The sequence below is a fragment of the Monodelphis domestica genome, chromosome 1 (assembly GCF_027887165.1).
Source record: "Monodelphis domestica isolate mMonDom1 chromosome 1, mMonDom1.pri, whole genome shotgun sequence".
Classification (NCBI taxonomy): domain Eukaryota; kingdom Metazoa; phylum Chordata; class Mammalia; order Didelphimorphia; family Didelphidae; genus Monodelphis; species Monodelphis domestica.
The window spans coordinates 388,577,388-388,599,489 of record NC_077227.1 but is presented as its reverse complement, the minus strand read 5'-3'; the positions used below and the strand labels follow the sequence as shown (position 1 = coordinate 388,599,489).

The 22,102-nt window shown below is 38.7% G+C and overlaps 1 protein-coding gene across 3 annotated transcripts in view; it reads right to left on the bottom strand.

The window, feature by feature from the left end:
• FAF2 (Fas associated factor family member 2) overlaps positions 1–3,508 on the bottom strand; it is an 82,253-nt gene extending 78,745 nt beyond the window's left edge. For all 3 annotated transcript variants that reach the window (XM_007474108.3, XM_007474109.3, XM_007474112.3), the window contains exon 1: positions 239–3,508. In XM_007474108.3, the coding sequence (XP_007474170.1) occupies positions 239–301 (63 nt within the window). In that variant the 5' untranslated portion in view covers positions 302–3,508. The remainder of the gene's footprint in view (positions 1–238) is intronic.
• Between the last annotated feature and the right edge of the window lie 18,594 nt (positions 3,509–22,102).

Genomic DNA, 22,102 nt, shown 5'->3' with positions numbered 1-22,102 from the left:
TGGAGACCACCGGAATCCTGGGCCAAGGGACGGCGAAAGACTAGGCTGATGGCAAGGCTGGGGGTGCGGCGGGGGTCTGTGGAAGGGGCCGGGAAGCCCGAGGGCAGTTGGTTGCAGAGAGGAGGGAGTCCCCATGGGCCGTGACTGACAGATGCTGCCGTCTTCCCACAAGGGGAAGGAAGACACCGCGCTCCGCACTGGACCCGCGGCAGCGTTGGTAGCTTCGAGCTCTCAGTACCTGGAACTGCAGCAGCTTTTCCGTCTGCTCCTGGGTTAAGTCCCGCTCCTCAGGCGCCGCCATTTTGCCGCCGCCTCTACGCCTCTGACCCGTCCGCACCGTCACCCGCCGGAAATGACCTCATCCGCACCAGCTTCCGGTCCCGGACCACCGCAGATCGTCCGGTCGTGGGCTCGCGATTCTGCGGCGGTAACCTAAAGCCGGTGGGGCGGCTGCAGCAGGCCACCTCTCGATGGCACGCCCCTTACACTTCCGGAAATTCCCGAAGGCTCTCGGGTAACTCACGTGACGGCTATACTGAAGCGAGGCTCAATGCTAGCCCCCAAACACCCGAATGGACTGCGGCTGATTCCGGAAGTACCTGAGTTCTTCTGGGTTGATCCCGGATGTCTTCTAAGGACAGAAAGCTCACGAAAGCTGTAGGCGCCCTTTTTTTGTTTGTTTGTCTGTTTGTTTCGAAGCCTGCAACACGTGCGAGCGCACGCACCTCTGGAAAGGCTATGGAATGGACTGGCACTTAAGCTCCCCTCGCTCAAGTGACCTCCCCAGAACCATTCTCCCTTGTGGGGTCCTTTGGCTTAACTCCTCTTGGGGAATAAGAAGAATTGCTTTCAAATTGCGGCCTCTATCAGGAAAGTTTGCCTACCGTATCACGCTTCGAGGGGACCTCCGTGGTCTCCTCTCTAAATTAGGTACTGTGACCCTTGCACTGATACATTTCATATAAGTTGTGGAGCAGGGGCCCTTTTTAAATTTTAAATTGCTATTAAAGCAGGCATACTTACTGCGCCAAAGCCCCTGTTCCACCTCCACATCTCCTGGGCATTTGTCAGTCTGCTTTTCTTTACTTATGCAATCATACTAGGTTACTACAAACTCCCTTTCTCTCCCACCACTAATTCTATCTTTGGCCTCTGAGCCTTCACTCTTTTCGGTATGGAGAACCCCCATTTAACCCCAGGCTATTCTGCCTTTTCTTCTATCAGCCTTTAGCTCCCCTCCCCAACCCACTTCTCAAGCTCCTCAGGAAGACAATCAGAATTTAAAAGGATTTAAGAGGCCATCAAATGCAACCTCATTTAAATCCATCTATAAAACAGAATCTGAACAATATTATTCAGCATGTGCTGTCTACAAGACTATGCCAGTAGATGGAGATGCCAAGACAAAAATAACTTCCTTTCGAAAGGAGCTTACTTCCTACTGAAGTGGGAGAACAGGAAGATAAAGCCAAGCAGCTTCCCCACTCCCCCAAATAATTTTTTAAAGAGAGGGAGAGAATTTCATAAACAGGAGATTCAGAGAAACCTTTTCAGAGAAGTTACTATGAGCCTAACTTTGAAAGCTGAAATTTTGAAAGGCAGAAATTAGCAAGAATAGCATTCATATCAATCCAATTTGGTTGAGATGTTTAAAGTGTAACAGTAATAAGAAAGAAAGCTTTGAAAAGTTAAACTGGAACCAGAAAAGTTTACATTTTAACTCAAAGGCAATAAGAAGCCACTAAACATTTTCAAGCAAGGTACTAATGTTAAGACCTGTACATAAGAAAATTATTTGGGCAGTTGTGTGGAGTTTAAATTGGAGACAGGAGAAGAGAGTGGAGGCAGGCTGTCTATTTAGGATACTCTTAAAAATTCTACAAGCAAAAGAAGACATATGAAAGATATTTCTAAAGTAGAATTACAAAATTTGGCAACTGATCAGCTGGGGAACAAAAAGAAAGGTGTAGGTAGTGCTAAACTGGAAAAAATGAAACTATTAAATAGTCTGAAAAACTACTTTAATTAAAGGGAGGGGTTCCACATAATCCCTCAAGGTCAATAGGAAGAGGTGTGTGCTACAAACCTACCCAGAGCCCCAAGACTCTGGCTGCTCTGGTCACCTACCCCTGAAACCACCAACCATGTGAGATTGACAGCTCCAAAGAATAAAAGAAATTAGGGGACTTATATACCATTTGGGAAACCAAAGGACAGGGAAATATAATTGATATTAATATGGATACAAGGAAATGGGAAGGTTCAAACTACACTGACAGGCTTGGGAAAGGAACCATAGCTAGAGGCTAGGTTGTAAAGGAATGGACTACTTATAATAGTAGTAAGTAGTCTCTCAGTAACTGAGGATGATGATTGTCTTTGTGCATTTTCATCTATTGTGTATAGATGAGTGTGCACAAAGACACTTGTTCGTGAAGGACATTTAAGTGGAAAAGTCATTGCACAAAGACAGTCCCACTCTCTCAGCGTTGGAAGCCTGGGTCCATTGGCAGGAAAAATCGCTACACCTGGAGACTTCCTCAGCTGCATTGGATGACTGTGTTGTCCTTTGTGCTCCAACACGCCATCTCAGCCGTTGAACCTTCTTATTGGTTTCTTCTGTCTGTTCAACCGAAGCAGTCTTCACATGCTGGGTGAGCAAAGCCCTGGTTCACCAGGGGTCTACCACCCGATGGCTACCCTCACAAGGTTTAGCCGGCCTGTCGAAGCCGTTGCCCGGGGTGTGGCCGCTGCAACATGCTAGCAGCTACTAGGAGCCACAAGTGAGAGCTGGGTGTCAGGTGAGGGTCAGAGGCTGGAGAGCTGCCCTAAGAGGGCACAACAAGCCCTCCATACCAGAGATGCTACCCCTCCCTGAGCACCCCATACACCCCTTACAATGGATAGTACTACAGGACTACTTACAATGGACAGTAAAAGGAGCTGCCCTGAGTTGGTCTTCTTGGGAAGGATCTGTAATACAGAGGGAGAAGCTACTGGGACAAAAGAGTACTTAGCATTTGATAAAATTTTGCTAACTCCACTTAGCTAGGTCCATTAAATATTTTAGTGTCTATTATTCAATCTGAAACTTCTAGTCTGAGATTCCATTTAAAGTGGATTCTCACAGGAACAAAGATTAGCTTTGGAGTTTCCATCTTTGAAGCTGTTTAGACGTGGAAGACTTCAGATCCCATGTTGCTACAAGTTTTGGGTTTTTAGAGTGTAGGTAGGTAGATAGGTAGATAGATAGATAACACTGCTAGATAAAGAACCAGGATAATTGTGTTATTACAAATCTAAATGATTAGGAGAATTAGTGGATTTAAGGGGGAGATAATTATGTTTTGGACATGTTGCATTTGAAATGTCACATAGACAGTTGTTGATAGAGGATTAGAGTTCAGAAGAGACATTAGAGTTGAATATATTGATTTAAGTGTTAAAGACATAGAGATGATAATTGAATAATAAGTTAATGATACAAAAGAAGAAAACTGAAAAAATCAAAAAGGCCCAGGACAGAGCCTTAGGAAAAAACTTATGTTTGAAGTAAGGATAAGGATCGACTAAAGGAGGCTCAAGCTCAGTGCCTAGAGATAGGAGAATAGTAATCCAGAAGATGCCATCAGACAGGAAGAAGAAAAACTTGTAGAAAGCAAGGCTATGACTCTATTATCAATATCTTGAAGGAAAGAGTACTCTGTTATGTGAAATACTACAGAGGGTTTACCATAAAGATTTAACAGCCAAGAACCATGTCTACAAACGGCAGTTAGGTGGCTCAGTAGATAGAATACCAGGTCTGGAGACAAGAGGTCCTGGGTTCAAATGTGAATTCATATATTTCCTAGCTGTGTCACCCTGGCCAAGTCATTTAGCTCCTAGTACTTAGCCCTTACCATTCTTCTGCCTTGAAACTATTAAACTTGAAAAAACACCATACTATTGTGAAGATAGGATTAACTTTCCCCTGCTTACTTTTAAATTTAATCAACAAAAAGTGAAGATACTCCTAGTCCACAAACCACTTACTAAAGTGGTTTATACCTCCAGAAGCTACTGACTGCCCCCTGAGCAGTACTAAGCAATCAGTCCCCTAAAGTGGAGGAAGGGGCAGGAAGGGACATGGAAAAAGTAAAAGTCCTGAACTTTCTCTCCAAATTTACTTTCTCCTTGGGGCTTGGCCTTAGAGGAACTCCTGCTTGGGACCTCAGCTTGGACTAGAATTCTGATTCTTGGACAGCTTCTGGTAAGACTGCTCTTGGATTCTCCTTTTGGAACCACTACTTACTTGGGTGAGTAAAAAGTTGACTCTCTTCCTGACTTCTGGAGAGATTAGTTCCTGGAGAAGCCTCCCCACCTTGGAGGAGGCTTCCTGGGCAAAACCCTTGTTTGGGTGTAACCCTCCAGTGGAGGGTGGAAGGTTAACGAGCCCTGCCTGGTTTGAGCTAGGTCAGAGCAAATATCTAGTGTGATAGGATAGATATCTTCTCTACCCTCTTTACTTTATCTTCTCTACTTTCAATCTAAATCTTTTTGTAAATAAACTGCTAAAAAGTCATTTTGACTTGAGTTATAAATTGGCAACCACTTTTCTCTTATATTTAGTTCAACCACAAATTTAAGCCCTACACTATACATTGTCAGGAAAACCACTTCTTTAAGTAAGGAGAGGGATTCAGCATAATTCCTCAAGGCCTCCACTCAGACTCTGGCCACTGATCCTTGGGAACTTGCCCGTCATGCTAGAATGACAGCTCTGAAGAGTAAAAGAAATTGGGAGACTTATATACTGTTTAGGGGACTGAGGACAGGGGAGTATAGTTAATTGGCTTTACAATGGCTACAAAGAAAAAGAGGAAGCCTAGACAGGATTATCAGGGAGAAGCTGATGTTTCATAATTATCAAAAAAGGGAAAGATCCAGTCAAGGGATGGGCTACCTTGGTAAAGGTCTTTGACACAAAGGGAGAATCCACTGGGACCAAAAAGGGTACTAAACACCAGATGGAATTTGCTAGCTCCACCTAAACTACTTTAAGGTCAGCTGTTAAAGTGAAACTTATGAAGTTGGAGTTTCCCTGAGGTAGAAACTCATGTGACAAGATCAAACTTAAGGTCTTCATCTTCAAGCTAACAAAACTTGGGGGACTTTCAGATTCCACCTGGCTACAAGTTTGGGGGTTTCTAGATTCCATGTTGACAGAACCAATACTCTTATCAATTCTAAGGTAAGGCTTTAAAAAACAAACAAAAAGAACAATGTCCATAGCATTAATACACTGTTGGAGGAACTGTGAACTGATCCAACTATTTTGGAAACCAATTTGGAATTTTATCTAAAGAATTATAAAACTATGTATAGACTCAGGAATACTACCAGTAAGTCTGTTTCCTAAAGTGATCAGGGAAAACAGAAAAGAATCTTATCTATTCTAAAATATTTGTAGCACATCTCTATGGGTGACAAAGAACTAAAAACTGATTTGATTTCCATCAATGAAGGAATGGATGAACACAGTAAAGCATGTAATTGTGATGAAATACTGCAGTAATTAAAAAGGCAGGTAAAAAAAAAACAAAGGGGGAAGCTGGGTAGCTCAGTAGATTGAGAGCTAGCCCTAGAGACAAGAGGTCCTAGGTTCAAATCTGGCCTTAGGCACTTCCCAGCTGTGTGACCCTGGGCAAGTCACTTGACCCCCATTGCCTAGCCCTTACCACTCTTCTGCCTTGGAGCCAATACACAGTATTGACTCGAAGACAGAAGGTAAGGGTTTTAATAAATTAAAAAAAAAAACAAGACCTAAATGAAATTGTAGGGTCCAATAAGCGGGTCTACAAGGAGGGGGTTGTCCTTTGTGATAGGGACTGGAGGAGAAGTAGGAAATCGAGGAACCAGGGTGAAGAATGACAGACACTGACAAGTCAGTGTTTGAATAGGGCAGGCAATCCCTATGATTTTCCCATTGGGAGGAAAATATGAGGATCAATGGAATACGAGGTAGAGGATAAGATTAAGATAGAGAATGCAAACCGACAGGGGCTGGAGCCTCGGGGAGGAAGAGGTTCAGAAAGAGAGAGAGAGTATTAGGAGCCAAGTGGAGCCCCAAGAAAGAGGAAAGGAAGTCCAAGAGGAAGTTCATGGGGCCCACCTACTGCTTTTATTGCTGAGGGAGCAGGGAGGTGTTTCCAATCATGTAGCAATCACATCACAGAGCATAGACAATTAAGATTGGGTGGCAAGGTAGAGGGAACACCTTTGAGCGTGTAGATTGCAAACCGTGCTTTCCCAGGGAATTGACTCCAAGCATGTTAATGAGTTTGTCCTAGGCAAGGGCTGCATGGCCAGGTCAAGATTACATTCACAAACATCAGAGTATAACCTTGTGTCTGAAGATGCAGTAATCGTACAATCATTTATATTTCATAAATGTGAATATGCTTGGAATGCTACAGAAATTAAGAAAAGCAAAACAAATAGAACCTAGTGAATATTACATAGAACAATAGAAATATTGTTTTAAGAACAACTATCAATGTCCACCTCTTTGGGGTGTGTGTGGGTGTGTGTGTGTGTGTGTCTGTGTCTGTGTCTGTGTCTGTGTGTCTGTGTGTGAGGGTGCAAAATGATTCCTTCTCTAGTGTGGAGATGGAGGGAGTAAAAATACCTGAATAAATGGGAAATTTAATGTAATAAATGGTAGAGTCAAAAGTTAGACTGCAGAACTGTCAGTAATAAGAAAATTAAGACATTAAGTATAGATAGATGCCTTTAAGAATTCGGCAATGAAAGATAGGCAAGCTATAATTTGAAGAGATGCCAGACTTAAGTGAGCATTTTTTGAGGATTGGAGTACATGGGGAGAGAGACTTGAGCCTATTTGTACACCACAGTCAAGAGACAGTGAAAAAGAAAATTTTGAAGAGAAGTGATTAAAGAAGAAAGTTACTGAAAGATATGGAACAGCACAAAATCAAGGGCACAAGTAGAAGGGTTAGATTTGGCAGACTGAAAAGCTACTTCTTCCTCAGAGACCAGAGAAAGAAAAGAGAAGGAAAATAAGAATGGAAAATGGTTTTGAACTATGGAATAGAGAAGATGAGGGAGTTCACAACTGCTGGTGTCAATTTTCTTAGTAAAGAAGGAAGCCAAGACATCTGTCAAGAGGGGTGAGGGTACAGGTGATACTGGAATTTGAAGAGAATTCAAGAAGAGAGGGGTTTGAAACAATAGCTTCTGGGAGCATGAAGGCCTAAGAGAGGTTAAACAACATGAATTTGTAGTGGATCCAGTTGGCATGGTGTGTGATTTCTTTGAGCTGTATTCATCCACATAAGAATATGAACATAAAATAGGTGAAGGAGGGAGTGACATGTTTGAAGATTGGCATGATGAGAATGACAGAAGGGCAAGGGACCAAGGTATTTAAAGGTAGAGAATCGTATTTATGTAAACTGGATAACTTATGAGATCAAGGCTATGCAAAGAATAAAATGGGGCCAGAGCAGAGTTAAAAGATGAGGAGGACAGGAAGGGATGGAGAGTAGAGATTGCAGTTAGGATGAAAAATAGGTTTAGGGGTAATGAGATGGAGGACAAAAAAAAGCAAGGGCAGGAGATATGGAAATGAAGGTAAATTCAAGACTCATGGAGGTGGCAATTTGCAGTGATGGTAAGACTTAAGGTATGATCATTCCTGTGAATGGTTGAGGTGGAATGAAGGTTTATGTCATGGAAGTTGAGGAAGTTGACTAACTGAGAGGTCAGCATACTTAAAGGGACACCCACCAATTTGTATTCCAAAGTTCCTAAGTATTGTGAAAGAGAATTCTTTACTCTGTTGTCTATCCTGAGTTAACAATAATTTAAGTACCTCTATTTAGTACCTCACTAGATTGAAGACAGGATTAACTCCCCCTTGTCTATTTTTGAATTGAATTGACAAAAGATTATACGCTCTACTTAGTACTAGGTGAGAAATTGGCAAGTTACTGGAGAATTCAAAGCTTAGAAATTCAATCAACTGGGAATCTGTGAATCTTTTTGAAGAGAATTTAACCTTCAGAAGGTGAAAAGTTGATCCTACTGACACAGCAGTGGTAGGCAATTTAAAATTGTGATTGGCCCCTGTGAAGAGGGGAAGGGATAAGAAATCACTGTATAATTGAAAATCTGTTACCCTAAAAACTACATTTCCTGGGAACCCACTGACTTCCTGCCATTATGTACTACCTGTAGACAGGAGATATTAGGCAGTGGAGTGGAGGGTCCTGGTCTCTTTTTGGCTTCCTGTCACAATGGTGGTAAGCAGGGTTTTTGAACAGGCTGATTAGCCCTGGACACGTGTTTTTTAAATTTTGTTACCTTTTTATTCCTTTACTTCTAATGATCATTAATAAATCTTTTAAAATATAACTACTACATTATTGAAGATTAATTTTAATTTTACAATTTTGGCAACCAGAAGTTGGAGAAAGGAATTTTCAATTTTTTAATATAACCTAGATAAATTTTTAAGCCACATTTCTCCTGCCACATCTTTTCTCCCTCCTCCCCCTTGCAAACTCCAAGAGAACTCCAAACACTCTTCGGAGCTGATGCCTTACTTCTTCAATCCCTACTTTTTACTGGTCACCTGCCCTACCACCTGGCTGTTTTAATTTGAGGGTCTTGGCAGAGAAGGGATAAGCTGCTTCTCTCACCTATCTGCTTAAGTCAGCAGTTCTCTTTGCTGCCAATCCCACCTTTTCCTGATACTGCTTGCTCCTGCTCCTGCTCCTGCTCCTGCTCCTGCTCCTGCTCCTGCTCCTGCTCCTGCTCCTGCTCCTGCTCCTGCTCTGGCCCTGGTCCTGTGGTGCTGCTGGTAGCTGCCACGATGTCTTCAGAACTCACAAACTGGGAGTCCTTGGAGCCGCTCTCTGAGCAGCTGGTAAAAACCAGGGTGTGTTTTCCTTAGGCAATAATTAGCCTCCAAACTCCCTGTCTACATGGCAGGGGAAGCAAACTGATCCCTAGTGTTTTACCCCAAGTGGGAAGGGGAAGGAAGGTTACTCTTCCAAATAGGAAGTAACATTGAAAGCATGGTGCACTCTATGAAAGAGTACTACATTACCTATTTCAAACAGCTTCCAGTTTTAGTATGCCTTTTCTTGCTAGCATTCCTGGGTGCACTGGTCCTTTTGATTAAATTATCTTGCCTGAAATTCAGAGGAGAAATTCATCTCCCTACAACCCTTTGCAATTTGGACCTGCCCAGTCTCTAAGATTCATCCAATTTGGAATTCCTCCACATTATGCTCATTGAAGAATTTTTCCTCACTATGGGAGATCCCAGAAATATAACAAAAGGAATCTGAACAGATAGAGAAAGGGACTTTAAAGAGTCTACAGATTAAAATTTTTAAGACTTTTCAGACTCCATTGTTTTATGAAAATCTCTGTATCTTATTGTATTTTGGTGATTGCTTTAAGATAGAATTTTGTTGTTTTAAGTTCATATATTAATCTGATCAATACTATTCTGTTACACTAAATAATTTTAAACTACAGTGTTTTGGCTATTAGATATATTCTGTTACCTTTCCCCTATAACTATACTGAAAAAAATATATTGTAAAAGTCCACAAATAGCCTTTTCTTCCATTTTGCCTTTGTAAATTGTTAAATAGATGATGGATATACTCTGTCAACCTTGAATACAAACTTTGGAGAATTTAATGAACTAAATTTCTCAAACTGATTTTAAGGGGTCTTCAGACATGATTTTTAGATTTTTTTTTCAATAGCTATGACTAATCCTTTGCTTGCCTCTGAGTTATTTGTAACAAGAGGTAACGGGTCCATTTTATTAGCTGAAGTGAAGTGCAATTATATCCCACCTCCACATTTGTAAAAATGTAAATAGATGAGACATATCACAATCTCATATCAGAAGAGCTGGGAAGTTGTTCCTAGGACGTGGTGCCCCTGGATGACTCCCAAGAGGGAGCATCTTTCATTTGTAACTCTTCAGCTTACTCTACCCTTCCACTAGAATGGTCTAAATTCTTGGTGATGTTTTTAGACCCAACATCAACAGTATAGAGTTTTGTGTCTTTTCTGGGCTCCTCTGCCACATTTTTGTAATGGTAGTAATAGATTTTAAAAAATATATATTAGCCAACATTGAAAGAATTGCTACACCTGAAAAACTTATGACAAGTATCCATTAGCTTCTAAAGTGTGTTGTTGTTCTTTTTTTTTTAATGTCATACAGCAAACTCCTGTGAATCCTAATTATAGAGGGTTTATTTGCTATTGTCATCAAATGGGATATTATAACTTTGAGGATTTTGATGCTTCTTGAATGTGCATTACCTGTTGTACTAGTTTCTTCTGAAAATCATTTTCATTCACACAGTGGATCATGGCCAAGTTAAAAAAAACAATCTCATTTTTTTGGTGAGAAACCTTTGTATTCTACCTTTTCTTAGCTGACACAGTGTGTCAGTGACTGTAAGCTATATGTTTTTCATTTTTAAAACTTTTTATTTTCCTTGCATGTGCCTATCGTATTTCAGTTTTATTTTTTGTCTCCTTTTTTGTATTTAAAGTACATGTCAACAGTATTGAGATTTTCTTTAACTTTTTTGATCTTGCAGTAATACAAGTTTAAAATACATTTGTTCTAATATTAATGCATATCCAAAAAGCTTTATATAGCCATTTATTGATAAATATTATGAGACTGTGATTAATGATTGTATCTGATTCCAAGAGAAGGGAACACAAGAGCCAATGCACTGTGCCAAAGAAGCACAAAGCTAAACTGCATAGTGTTTTTAAGGGTAAATTTTTGGGGTTGTAAAAAATAGACTCGAATACAGGACTACAATCCCCAAAAGCCTTTGCTCCACTTCCCCAGAATGCCTTGTAATCTCACCTGGGCCGAGATCGAGATGGTATTTAAGCTGATTCAAAGGCTGTCTTGGGCTTGGCGCTTGGACTTCCGTTTTGGGGCAGACGTGGCTTTTTTTCATAATGTAGGTGAGGTTGTGTCTAGGCCTCTCTATGGCCTGGACACATGTCTCTTATCCTGTATTTTCTTTAATCCTTAATCTTCAATAAACCTCTAAAAAATATAATACTCCTTGCAGAGAGAAACTAATTTCTACCTGCCTCAGTCTCCACATATTCCTAAATTTTAATCTTTACACTTCAGAGCAAATTGTCTTTGAGATAGTCTGAAGGGCTTGTCTTCTGGAGATAGTCTTAGACAGTTTTTGAGGGAGCTTCGCTGGAGACTAGGATTGTGTAAGTAGTAAGCTTGGATTGTGGACTCAGAGCTCGGCTTCTACTTAGACTCTGACTCTTGGATTACTTCATTGGGTGAGTAAAAGTCTGACCCCTTCCTAGCTTCTGAAGAGACTAGCTTCCATCTTGGAGGAGACTGTGTGGTTACTCACTACCAGCCTTCCTGATTGAGAGCTAATTAATCTCTGCCTGGATTAAGCAGACCCTGAGCAAAACATTTAAGTTGATAGGATAGATAACTTCTCTACCCCCTCACATTTCTCGTCTTTATTGTTTCCTCTCTGTTTGTAAATATTTGTAAATACATTTCTTTTTTTTTTCATCTTCCCTGAGAGGGTGAAATTTATTTCTGAGGAAGGCCACTCAGTTTGTAAATACATTTCTGACTCAAGATATGAAATTATGAAGTCACCAGTATTTATTATATCTTTATAATCATTTATAATCTTTATAATCATTGTCCAACCATTAATTTTAACCTTTATGGTATGAAGGGAGGAGTTGGGAGTAGAGAGGTAAATTGTGAGCCAGGTAATGAACTTGAGAAATACGAATGGTGACCTAGAGGTTAGTAGATTAAAACAGCAAAGTTCTGGACAGAATGCTTCAGAAACACTAAAGAAGTTACTAAATGCTAATAGCAATGAAAAGGTCTGTAAATGGCAGTAGGATATATGAAATATGCTGACTTCTGGTTCACTGTATTGTATGAGAGATAGAAAAACTAGCCCTGGAAAAGGTAGCCAGGTGTAACAGAGCTAGGTTTCTGAATGCAAGATGGAAAGTTTGTAGGGAAAAAAAATATTCCAGAGTAAAGGGGAGTCTGTTAATATTAAAACAAGGGTTCCAGAGGATAGTAAAAACATAGGAGCTGGCAAGGAATTGGGCTGATTTGGATAGGAATGAGAGTATAGACAGTTAGCATGGGAAAAAACTTTTCCTTTAGTAGGCAGTGACTACAGAGCCCCACATGTAGTAAGTAGTTGCATAACACTTTATTTATTAACAAAGTAAAACTGTCATGGAATATTAAATTTGAAAGGGAACTAAGGGAGCATTTAGTCCAATTTTCTCTTCCTTCTTATACAGATTCCTCTTCCTATAAAGAAATTCCCTCCACAAAATCCATGTCAGAGTTTCATCCAAGTACTTCTTAAAGGCTTCCAGTATGAAGGAACTCACTATTAAAGCCAGATCAAGTTTGAGGTAGCTCTAATTGTTAGGAATATTTTCCACAAACTGAGTTGAAATTTACCTCTTTGTGAGATTTCCATCCATTGCTTGGCCCTCTCCTCTAGGACTAAAAAAAAAAAAATCTAATCCCTCTTCCACATGGGAGGCTTTCAGATACTTGAAGTTCTCTAGGGCAGTGTTGTCAAACTCAAGCAGAAATGGTCACCAATCTCAACATGCCCCATATTGACTTAGTTTTTAAATGTAATGTCATCCTTGCATGAGGTAAGCAGAACAAGAAGACTGGTATACAGTAATAGCTGTATCCTATGGTGAACAATTGAATGATCTAGCTCTTCTCAGCAATATAGTGACCCCAAGGATTCATGATGAAAAATGCCATGCACCTGCAGAGAAAGAAATGCTGGAGACTAAATGCAGATCAGAATATACATTTCATTTCACTTTCTAGTTGTTCAAGATCTCTTCCCAAAAATGATTAATAGGGGAAAATGTCTTAAGTGATTATAGATGTAAAATGTATATCTAGTTCCTTACAGTCTCAGGGAACAGGGAAGAGAGGAAAGGTGGGAGTGAGGAAGAGAATTTGGAACTCAATTTTTTAAATTAATGTTAATTATTTTTACACATGTATGGAAGGAATAAAACATGAATAAAATTATTTTTAAAAATAAATGTAATGTCATCATTTTACTGTATTTTAATTTATTTTGTTAAATATTTTCCGATTAAATTTTAATTTTAATTTAATCCTGTCATCTCACCATCTTGGTGCTCTCCTCTGAATACATTTTAGTTTGTCAATATCATTTCTAAAAAGACTGAGCAAATTGGCCAGCCTACCATAAGTTTCGTCTTACTTAATAGAGTCTATCCTCCATTCAGCCACCAGAGTGATTTTCCGAAAGTACAAGTCCATGTTAACTTGGAAATAAATACAGAACTTCCAAGTAGTATCATGTAACCATGGAAAAATATTCTAAATTAATTAAATAAAAATTTTATTTAATTAAAAAAAGAACTATAAGGCAAAACACTTCATATGGTTCAAGCATGAAAATGTTAAAATAAATGAAAATAAAATAAAAAATAAAAATAAAAAAGACCTTCCAAGTAGTTAGAAAACCCACTCTTTAATCAGGAACAGAAAAATGTTCAAGTATTTTGATGTGATTTTTAGATTTTCCCCATATTGCTTGGTCTAGAACTCAGAAATGTGCACATTCACACTACTAGGGTAAGGGAGGAAGTGATCGTGAAGGACTTTAAGTGCCAAAACAGAGGAGCATATATATCTTATTCTATAAGAGAAGTAATAATAGGAAGTTCCTAGAGTTTATTAAGCAGGAAAATCACATGGTCAAACTTGCATTTAAGGAAAATCATTTTAGGAGCTTGTATAATAGGGAGAGATTTGAGGCAAAGAAACCAATTTAGAAGACTATTGCAATAGTCTAGCTAAAGGTAATGAGGGAGGCAACTAGGTGGTGATTCAGTGATTAGATAGCTAGGCCTGAAGACAGTTGATCTTGGGTTTGAATGTGACCTCAGCTATTTCCTAGCTGCATGACCCTAGGCAAGTCACTCATGTAACCCCATTTGCCTAACCCTTGTCCTTCTGTCTTAGAGTTGTTGCTAAGACAGAAAGAAAGGGTTTAAATAAAAGATGATGGGGGTCTAAACTAGGGTGGTGGCCTAGCCATGTGAGAAGGAATTGGAAGAGAAATAATCTACTGTAGAGATAGAAACAAGGTTTGCCTACTGATTTGGTAGGTATGTGGGATAAGGCAGAGTGAGTAGTCAAGGATAATACTGCGTCAGTAAACCTGGGAGACTGGAAAGACAGTGGTACCTTCGATAGAAAGATGGAAGTTTGGAAGTAGTTTGGTTCTGAGGGAAAGAAAAAACAAGTTCTGTTTTGGACAGACTGATGATGGTGATATCTCTGGAGCATCCAGTATGAAATGTCTAATAGGCTGTTGATGTTTTGGTTCTAGAGTTCTGGAGATACCAGAGCTAGAAATATAAATCTGGGAATCATTTGTATAGATAAGATAAATAAACCAGTGGGAGCTAATAAGATCACCAAGTGATAAAGTACACAGAGAGAAAGGAATAAGACCCAGGACAGTTTTGTGGGGAGAAAGGGAGAATGAAATGGATGATGATGCAAAGGAGACTAAGAAGGAGTGGTCAGATTGGTAGGGGAAAATCAGGAGACAGCAATATCATAACAATCCAAGGAAGATATCTAGGAAAAGAGGATAGTTAACAATATGGAATGCTAAAGAAAGAAGAACTGAGAAAAGTATAGGGATTGTCAGAAGCAGACAAAAGGGACTTATAGAACAGCCCTCTAATTTTACAGATGAAGTAACTGAAGAACAGCAAAACTTGAGCATATCATATAAAATGAAATTTAACACAGATAAGTGAAAAGTGCTGTATTTGGACGAAAAAAAATCAGCTGCAATAGTAGATGGGAGAAGCTTTCTTTACTAGACAGCAGTTTGAGTAAGGGTAGTGAGGTGATACAGTGAAAAGAGCCCCAGGCCAGGAATCAGAAAGTCTTATCTTAGTAAATTCAAATCCAGCTCAGACATTTACTGGCTGTGTGATCTTGGGCAAGTTACTTAAGCCCATTTGCATTAGTTTCCTCATCTGTCAAATGAGTTGGAGAAGAAAATGTCAAACCACTCAGGCATCTTTGCCACCAAACCCCAAATGAAGTCACAAAGAGTAGAACACAACTGAAAAATGACAACAATTTAAGTAAAATAAATCAAGAAGTTTTCCTAGACTGTAAGTACATAGTAAATTATCTAATGTGATCTTAAGATCCATTCAAAGAAACATAGTATCCAGAAAGGGATTAATTATAATCCAATTTGTAGTCATACTTGTTTAGAACAGTTCTGGAATATAGTGTTCATGTTGTGTTCCAGATTTTGGGAAGGGCAAGATAAAAGATATGAAGAAAGTGACCAGGATATGTAGGAGACTGGAGACATGTCATGGAAATAGTTGAAGAAAATTACTTAAACAGAGATTTAGCCTAAAAAAAAAAAAACTTCATGGGGTTATGATTGGTATTGTTAAGTAATTAAAGGTCTATTTACCATGTGGAAGAAGAATTGCACTTTTTTGATTTGTTCTGGGAGGGCAGAACTAAAGAGCAATGGTGGAAACAATGGTCAGAAGAGAGCACCCAGGATGGTGAAACACTTTGAGAACTCAAGATGGTTAGTCTAGAAATAAGAAGATTTCAAATAGTAGCAGAACTTGAACTCAAATCCAGGCCCTCTAGCTATAAAATCAGTATCCTTTCCTCAACACTAGATAGTATTTAGAGTTTTTTTGTTTTTACCAAACTAAAGACAAAATATCACTTTAAAAATTCTTATCCAACAAGGTATTTCTCATGCCCATATCACACGTGAGTATTTTAAAGATTTACACTGGTAATTATGTTCAATTTTATCTGAACTTTGTTCAAGTGTCTGTCCTCAGACACTTACTAGATATGTGACCCCAGGCAAGTAATTTAACCCTATTTGCCTTAGTTTCCTCATCTGGAAAATGAACTGGAGAAGGAAATGGAAAACCACTCTAGTATCTCTGCAAAGAAAACCCCAAATGGGGTCACAATGTCAGACATGATTGAAATTACTAAACAACAAAAGCTTTGTGAGAAGCTGATATTAAGTAAAAGCATAAAATAGAGTGATATAGCCTCAACAAAAAAATGGAAGATGTATAAGTTCAGAGTCTAAGGGATTCTAATAGGGATTACCAGATCTGATAACATCATCCTTCATATGCTCTGATTTGTATATTGGTTGTCATCCTTCATATTTGAAGAGATATTACAAGGTAATGTCTTTTGACTCATGCAAAAACTGGATTTAGGTACTTAAGTAAAGCAGAATTGCAAAAAGTTGTCAGCCCCCCTCTTCCAGAGTCATCAGATTCCTGGGGCAAGACAAAAGTCAAGATCCTAGTGATAGTACAGGATACAGTTAATGAATTTGGCTTCTTCCATGTCTAACCAAGCTCTTCTCACTTCATCTCTTTCAGGTTAAGGTCAGCCTCAGCTTCCTTGAATTAAGGGTAATAATTACTCTTACCTCATAGGACTTTTGTGGGGCTCAAATAATGTGCAAAATGCTTTGCATTATATAAATAGCTATAATAATAATGAGACATATCTTCATCATATCCTGTAAAGATCTTATTTCTACATAGTTGTTTACATGTTGTCTCTACTTCTAGATTATGAGCTCCTAAAAGCAAGAGCTGGTTTATTATTTACCTTTCTTTGTCTACCTAATGGTTAGCATATAGTAAGTGCTTAAATGCTTGTTGAAAAAGCACTCTAAAAGGGCAAGTAGGTGGCTCCATGGATAGAGAGCCAGGCCTAAGAACAAGAGGACTTGGGTTCAAATTTGGTCTCAGACACTACCTAGATATGTGACCCTAGGGCAAGTCACTTAGCCCCAATTGTCTATCCTGTATTGCTCTTCTGCCTTGGACCTCATACTTACATAGAAGAGAAACCCAAGTCTCAGAGAGGATCATGGAATTCTGCACATAATCTAAGAGTTGGAAAGAGGCTCCAAGGTCTTGTTTCCAATACATACTTGTTCAAGAATTTCTTCTACACTATAGCTAACAAGTAGTCATTCAAACTGCTTAAAAACTTTCACTGAGGGGGGCAGCTAAATGGCTCAGTGGGATTCCAAAGCATTGGAAACAGAGAAAGAAAACTACAGACCAATCTCCTTAATGAACATAGATGCAAAAATCTTAAATAGGATACAAGCAAAAAGACTCCAGAAAGTGATCACAAGGGTTGTTCATTATGATCAGGTGGGATTTATACCAGGAATGCAAGGATGGTTCAATATTAGGAAAACCATCCACATAATTGACCAATTGACCATATTAACAAGCAAACCAACAAAAATCACATGATTATATCAATAGATGCAGAAAAAGCCTTTGACAAAATACAACATCCATTCCTATTGAAAACACTAGAAAGCATAGGAATAGAAGGTCCTTTCCTAAAAATAATAATCAGCATATATCTAAAACCATCAGTAAGCATCATCTGCAATGGGTATAAATTAGAAGCATTCCCAATAAGATCAGGAGTGAAACAAGGATGCCCATTATCACCTCTATTATTTGACATTGTACTAGAAACACTAGCTGTAGCAATTAGAGAAGAAAAAGAAATTGAAGGTATTAAAATGGGCAATAAGGAGACCAAGCTCTTTGCAGATGATATGATGGTCTACTTAAAAAATCCTAGACAATCAACCAAAAAGCTAGTGGAAATAATCAACAACTTTAGCAAAGTTGCAGGATACAAAATAAACCCACAAGTCATCAGCATTTCTATATATCTCCAACACATCTCAGCAGCAAGAACTGGAAAGAGAAATTCCATTTAAAATTACCCTAGACAATATAAAATACTTAGGAATCTATCTGCCAAGACAAACACAGGAACTATATTAACACAACTACAAAACACTCTCCACACAACTAAAACTAGATCTAAACATTTGGAAAAACATCAACTGCTCATGGGTAGGATGAGCTAACATAATAAAAATGGCCATCCTACCCAAATTAATTTACTTATTTAGTGCCTACCACCAAACTAAACCAAACTACCAACAAAACTTTTTTACTGAATTAGAAAAAAAGCATAACAAAATTCATTTGGAAGAACAAACGATCAAGGATATCCAGGGAAATCAGGAAAAAAAAATTCAAAGGAAGGTGGCCTTGCAGTCCCAGATCTCAAATAATACTCTAAAGCAGTGGTCATCAAAACAATTTGGTACTGGCTAAGAGACAGAAAGGAGGATCAGTGGAATAGACTTGGGGTAAGTGACCTCAGCAAGACAGGCTATGATAAGCCCAAAGATCCCAGCTTTTTGGACCAAAATCCACTATTTGATAAAAACTGCTGGGAAAATTGGAAGACAGTGTGGGAGAGATTAGGTTTGGATCAACATCTCACACCCTACACCCTACAAGATAAACTCAGAATGGGTGAATGACTTGAATATAAAGAAGGAAACTATGAGCAAATTAGGTAAACACAGAATAGTATACATGTCAGATCTTTGGGAAAGGAAAGACTTTAAAACCAAGAAAGAGCTAGAAAAAAATCACAAAATATAAAATAAATAATTTTCATTACATCAAATTAAAAAGTTTTTGTACAAACAAAATGAATGTAACCAAAATTAGAAGGGAAGCAACAAATTGGGAAATAATCTTCATAACAAAAACTTCTGACAAAGGTCTAATTATTCAAATTTATAAAGAGCTAAATCAATTGTACAAAAAATCAGCCATTCTCCAATTGATAAATGGGCAAGGGACATGAATAGGCAATTTTCAGTTAAAGAAATCAAAACTATTAATAAGCACATGAAAAGTGTTCTAAATCTCTTACAATTGGAGAGATGTAAATCAAAACAACTTTGAGGTATCACTTCACAGCTAGCATATTGGCTAACATGACAGCAATGGAAAGTAATGAATGCTGGAGGGGATGTGGCAAAATGGGGATAATAATGCATTGCTGGTGGAGTTGTGAATTGATCCAACCATTCTGGAGAACAATTTGGAATTATACTGTGAACCTTAAAGTTTCTCAGACTTGTGAATGTTAAAAGATTCTCAGACTCTACCTTAGAACATTTGGTTAAGACCATTCCCCATTTTAAACAATGAAGGTACTTGATCAGGAATGTGAGAACTCTGACCTTATTCCACACATATTTAAGCATATTTTAGGGGAAGATAAAGTTGTAAACTCCTTACTGAACAATGAAAAAGTACTTAACTCATACTTATCGTGAGGCAAAAGCCCTTAAGCTAAGTACCTATAAAGGTCAGACAACTTGTGAATTTACAAGGAACAAAGAGCTGAGAAACTTACTCAGAGCTTTCCTGGTGTGAATTACTCAAAAGTTCACACCTTCTTAGGTGTGAACTAAGAATGGTCTGTCTTTGAAAAATGTCTACTGTGATTGGTAGATGTAATAATTTAGGGGAGGTGACAAAGGAGAAATGTCCTTTAAAAGGAGACGAAATGCTCTCTCTGAAAAACAGTCAGCTGGGAAAGGCTGCCTTGAAGGCTCTCTCTCGAGACTCTCTCGGGAACTCATTCTGAAACATTCAGATAGAGGATTGAGCTGGTGAAAGCAGCTGAGATGATGCTGGCCTGATGTCACTAGAATCCTTGCTTGAACAGATCTTATGGTGAGTGATTAAGGACTGAATGATCCTTTCTTTTAGGGCTTAGGCCTGGGTTAGCCAGGGCTGCGTGGGCCTGCCTATTCTTTTCTCATTTATTTCCTTTTTCTCTCTTTCTCTCTTTCTTTGATTCCTCATTGTATTATTAATTAAATTCTCTATAAAACCCAGTTGACTTGGGTATATTCATAATTGAGAATATTTCCCTGGGGACCACCTTATATTTGATTTAAAACAAGACACTGTAGTGAAAACATATTTTCTGCGGTCACAATTTACTCACCCACTCTTTTATCTACTACAATTTATATCTTCCACTATTTTACTCACTGCAGTTTACAATATCAACCATTTTAATTCTTATAGTTTATGTCTCCCATTCTTTTAAATGCCACAGTTTATGGCTCCCACTCTTTTAACTGCCACAATACCCAAAGGGCATTAAAAGTCTGTCTGCCCTTTGATCCAGCCATAGCACTGCTGGGTTTGTACCCCAAAGAGATAATAAGGAAAAATACTCGTACAAGAATATTTATAGCTGCACTCTTTGTGGTGGCAAAAAATTGGAAAATGAGGAGATGCCCTTCAATTGGGGAATGGCTGAACAAATTGTGGTATATGTTGGTGATGGAATACTATTGTGCTCAAAGGAATAACAAAGTGGAAGAATTCCATTGGAACTGGAACAACCTCCAGGAATTGGTGCAGAGTGAGAGGAGCAGAACCAGGAAAACATTGTATACAGAGACTGATTCACTGTGGTACAATAGAATGTAATGGACTTCTCCATTAGTGGTAATGCAGTGATCCTGAACAACTTGGAGGTAACTACGAGAAATAACAGTATCCACATTCAGAGGAAAAGCTATGGGAGTAGAAACACAAAAGAAAAACAGCTGCTTGATTACATGGGTAGAGGAGAATATGATTGGGGATATAGACCCTAAATAAACATACTAGTGCAAACATCAACAACATGGAAATAGGTTTTGATCAAGGACACATGTAATACCCAGTGAAACTGCAGGTCAGCTACGAAGGGTGGGGGGAGGGGAGGGAAAGAATATGATTCTTGTAACCAAGGAATAATATTCTAAATTGAATAAATAAATAAATTAAAAATAAATAAATAAATGGCTCAGTGGATTGAGAGTCAGGCCTGGGTGACAGGAAGTTCTGGATTCATGACCCTGGGCAAGTCACTGAACTCCCATTATCTAGCCCTTACAACTCTTCTACCTTGGAACTGGTACACAGTATTGATACTAAGAAGGAAGGTTAGGAAAATCAAGAAAGCAAGGAAGGAAGGGGGGGGGGGGAGAAAGACAGAAAGAAAGAAAGAAAAAGAAAGAGAGAGAGAGGGAGGGAGGGAGGGAAGGAGAGAGGGAGGAAGAAGGAAGGAAGGAAGAGAGAGAGAGAAAGAATGAGAGAAAGAATGAGAGAAAGAAAGAAAGAAAGAAAGAAAGAAAGAAAGAAAGAAAGAAAGAAAGAAAGAAAGAAAGAAAGAAAGAAAGAAAGAAAGAAAGAAAGAAAGAAAGAAAGAGAGAAAGAAAGAGAGAAAGAAAGAAAGAAAGAAAGAAAGAAAGAAAGAAAGAGAGAGAGAGAGAGAGAAAGAAAGAGAGAGAGAGAGAGAGAGAGAGAGAGAGAGAGAGAGAGAGAGAGAAAGAAAGAAAGAAAGAAAGAAAGAAAGAAAGAAAGAAAGAAAGAAAGAAAGAAAGAAAGAAAGAAAGAAAGGGGGTGGGGAGAGGAGACAGGGAGAGCATCCCTGGCAAAGGGAAATGAGCCAGAAAAAATTGCCCAGAGCCAGAGAGATGGTGTGAGTGTCTTGTTTTCGAAACAACCAGGAGGTCACTGAATTAAAGGGTACATGAGGAGGTAGTGTAAGGTACAGAAGACTAGAAAGATGAGGAGAGTGACACTAAGATATGAAGAACTTTGAACACCAAACAGAGGATTTTATATTTGATCCTGGAGATCAAATTTTTGTTTGTCTTTTGTAAAATGTGTTCTCTATCTTATCATCAGTGTAACTTGTTTTTGAAACAAGTTGGCATTTATAGTTTGGCATTTATAGGGGTTTTTTCAAATAAGAATTTTTTTTTATCAATCTGTTCCTTCTCTTCAACTTCTCCCCCACATCAAGTGATTACAAAACAAAAACAACAAAACCCTTATTACATATCTACATAGTCTTTTCAGAGAAATTCTCACATTAACCATGTTCAAAAATGTCTCTTTCTGCATCTGAAGTTCATAACCTGCCTGTCAATCAAATGGACTCATTCACATAGATTTGCGGCATATCATCATCTCTCAAAGTTGTTTTCTT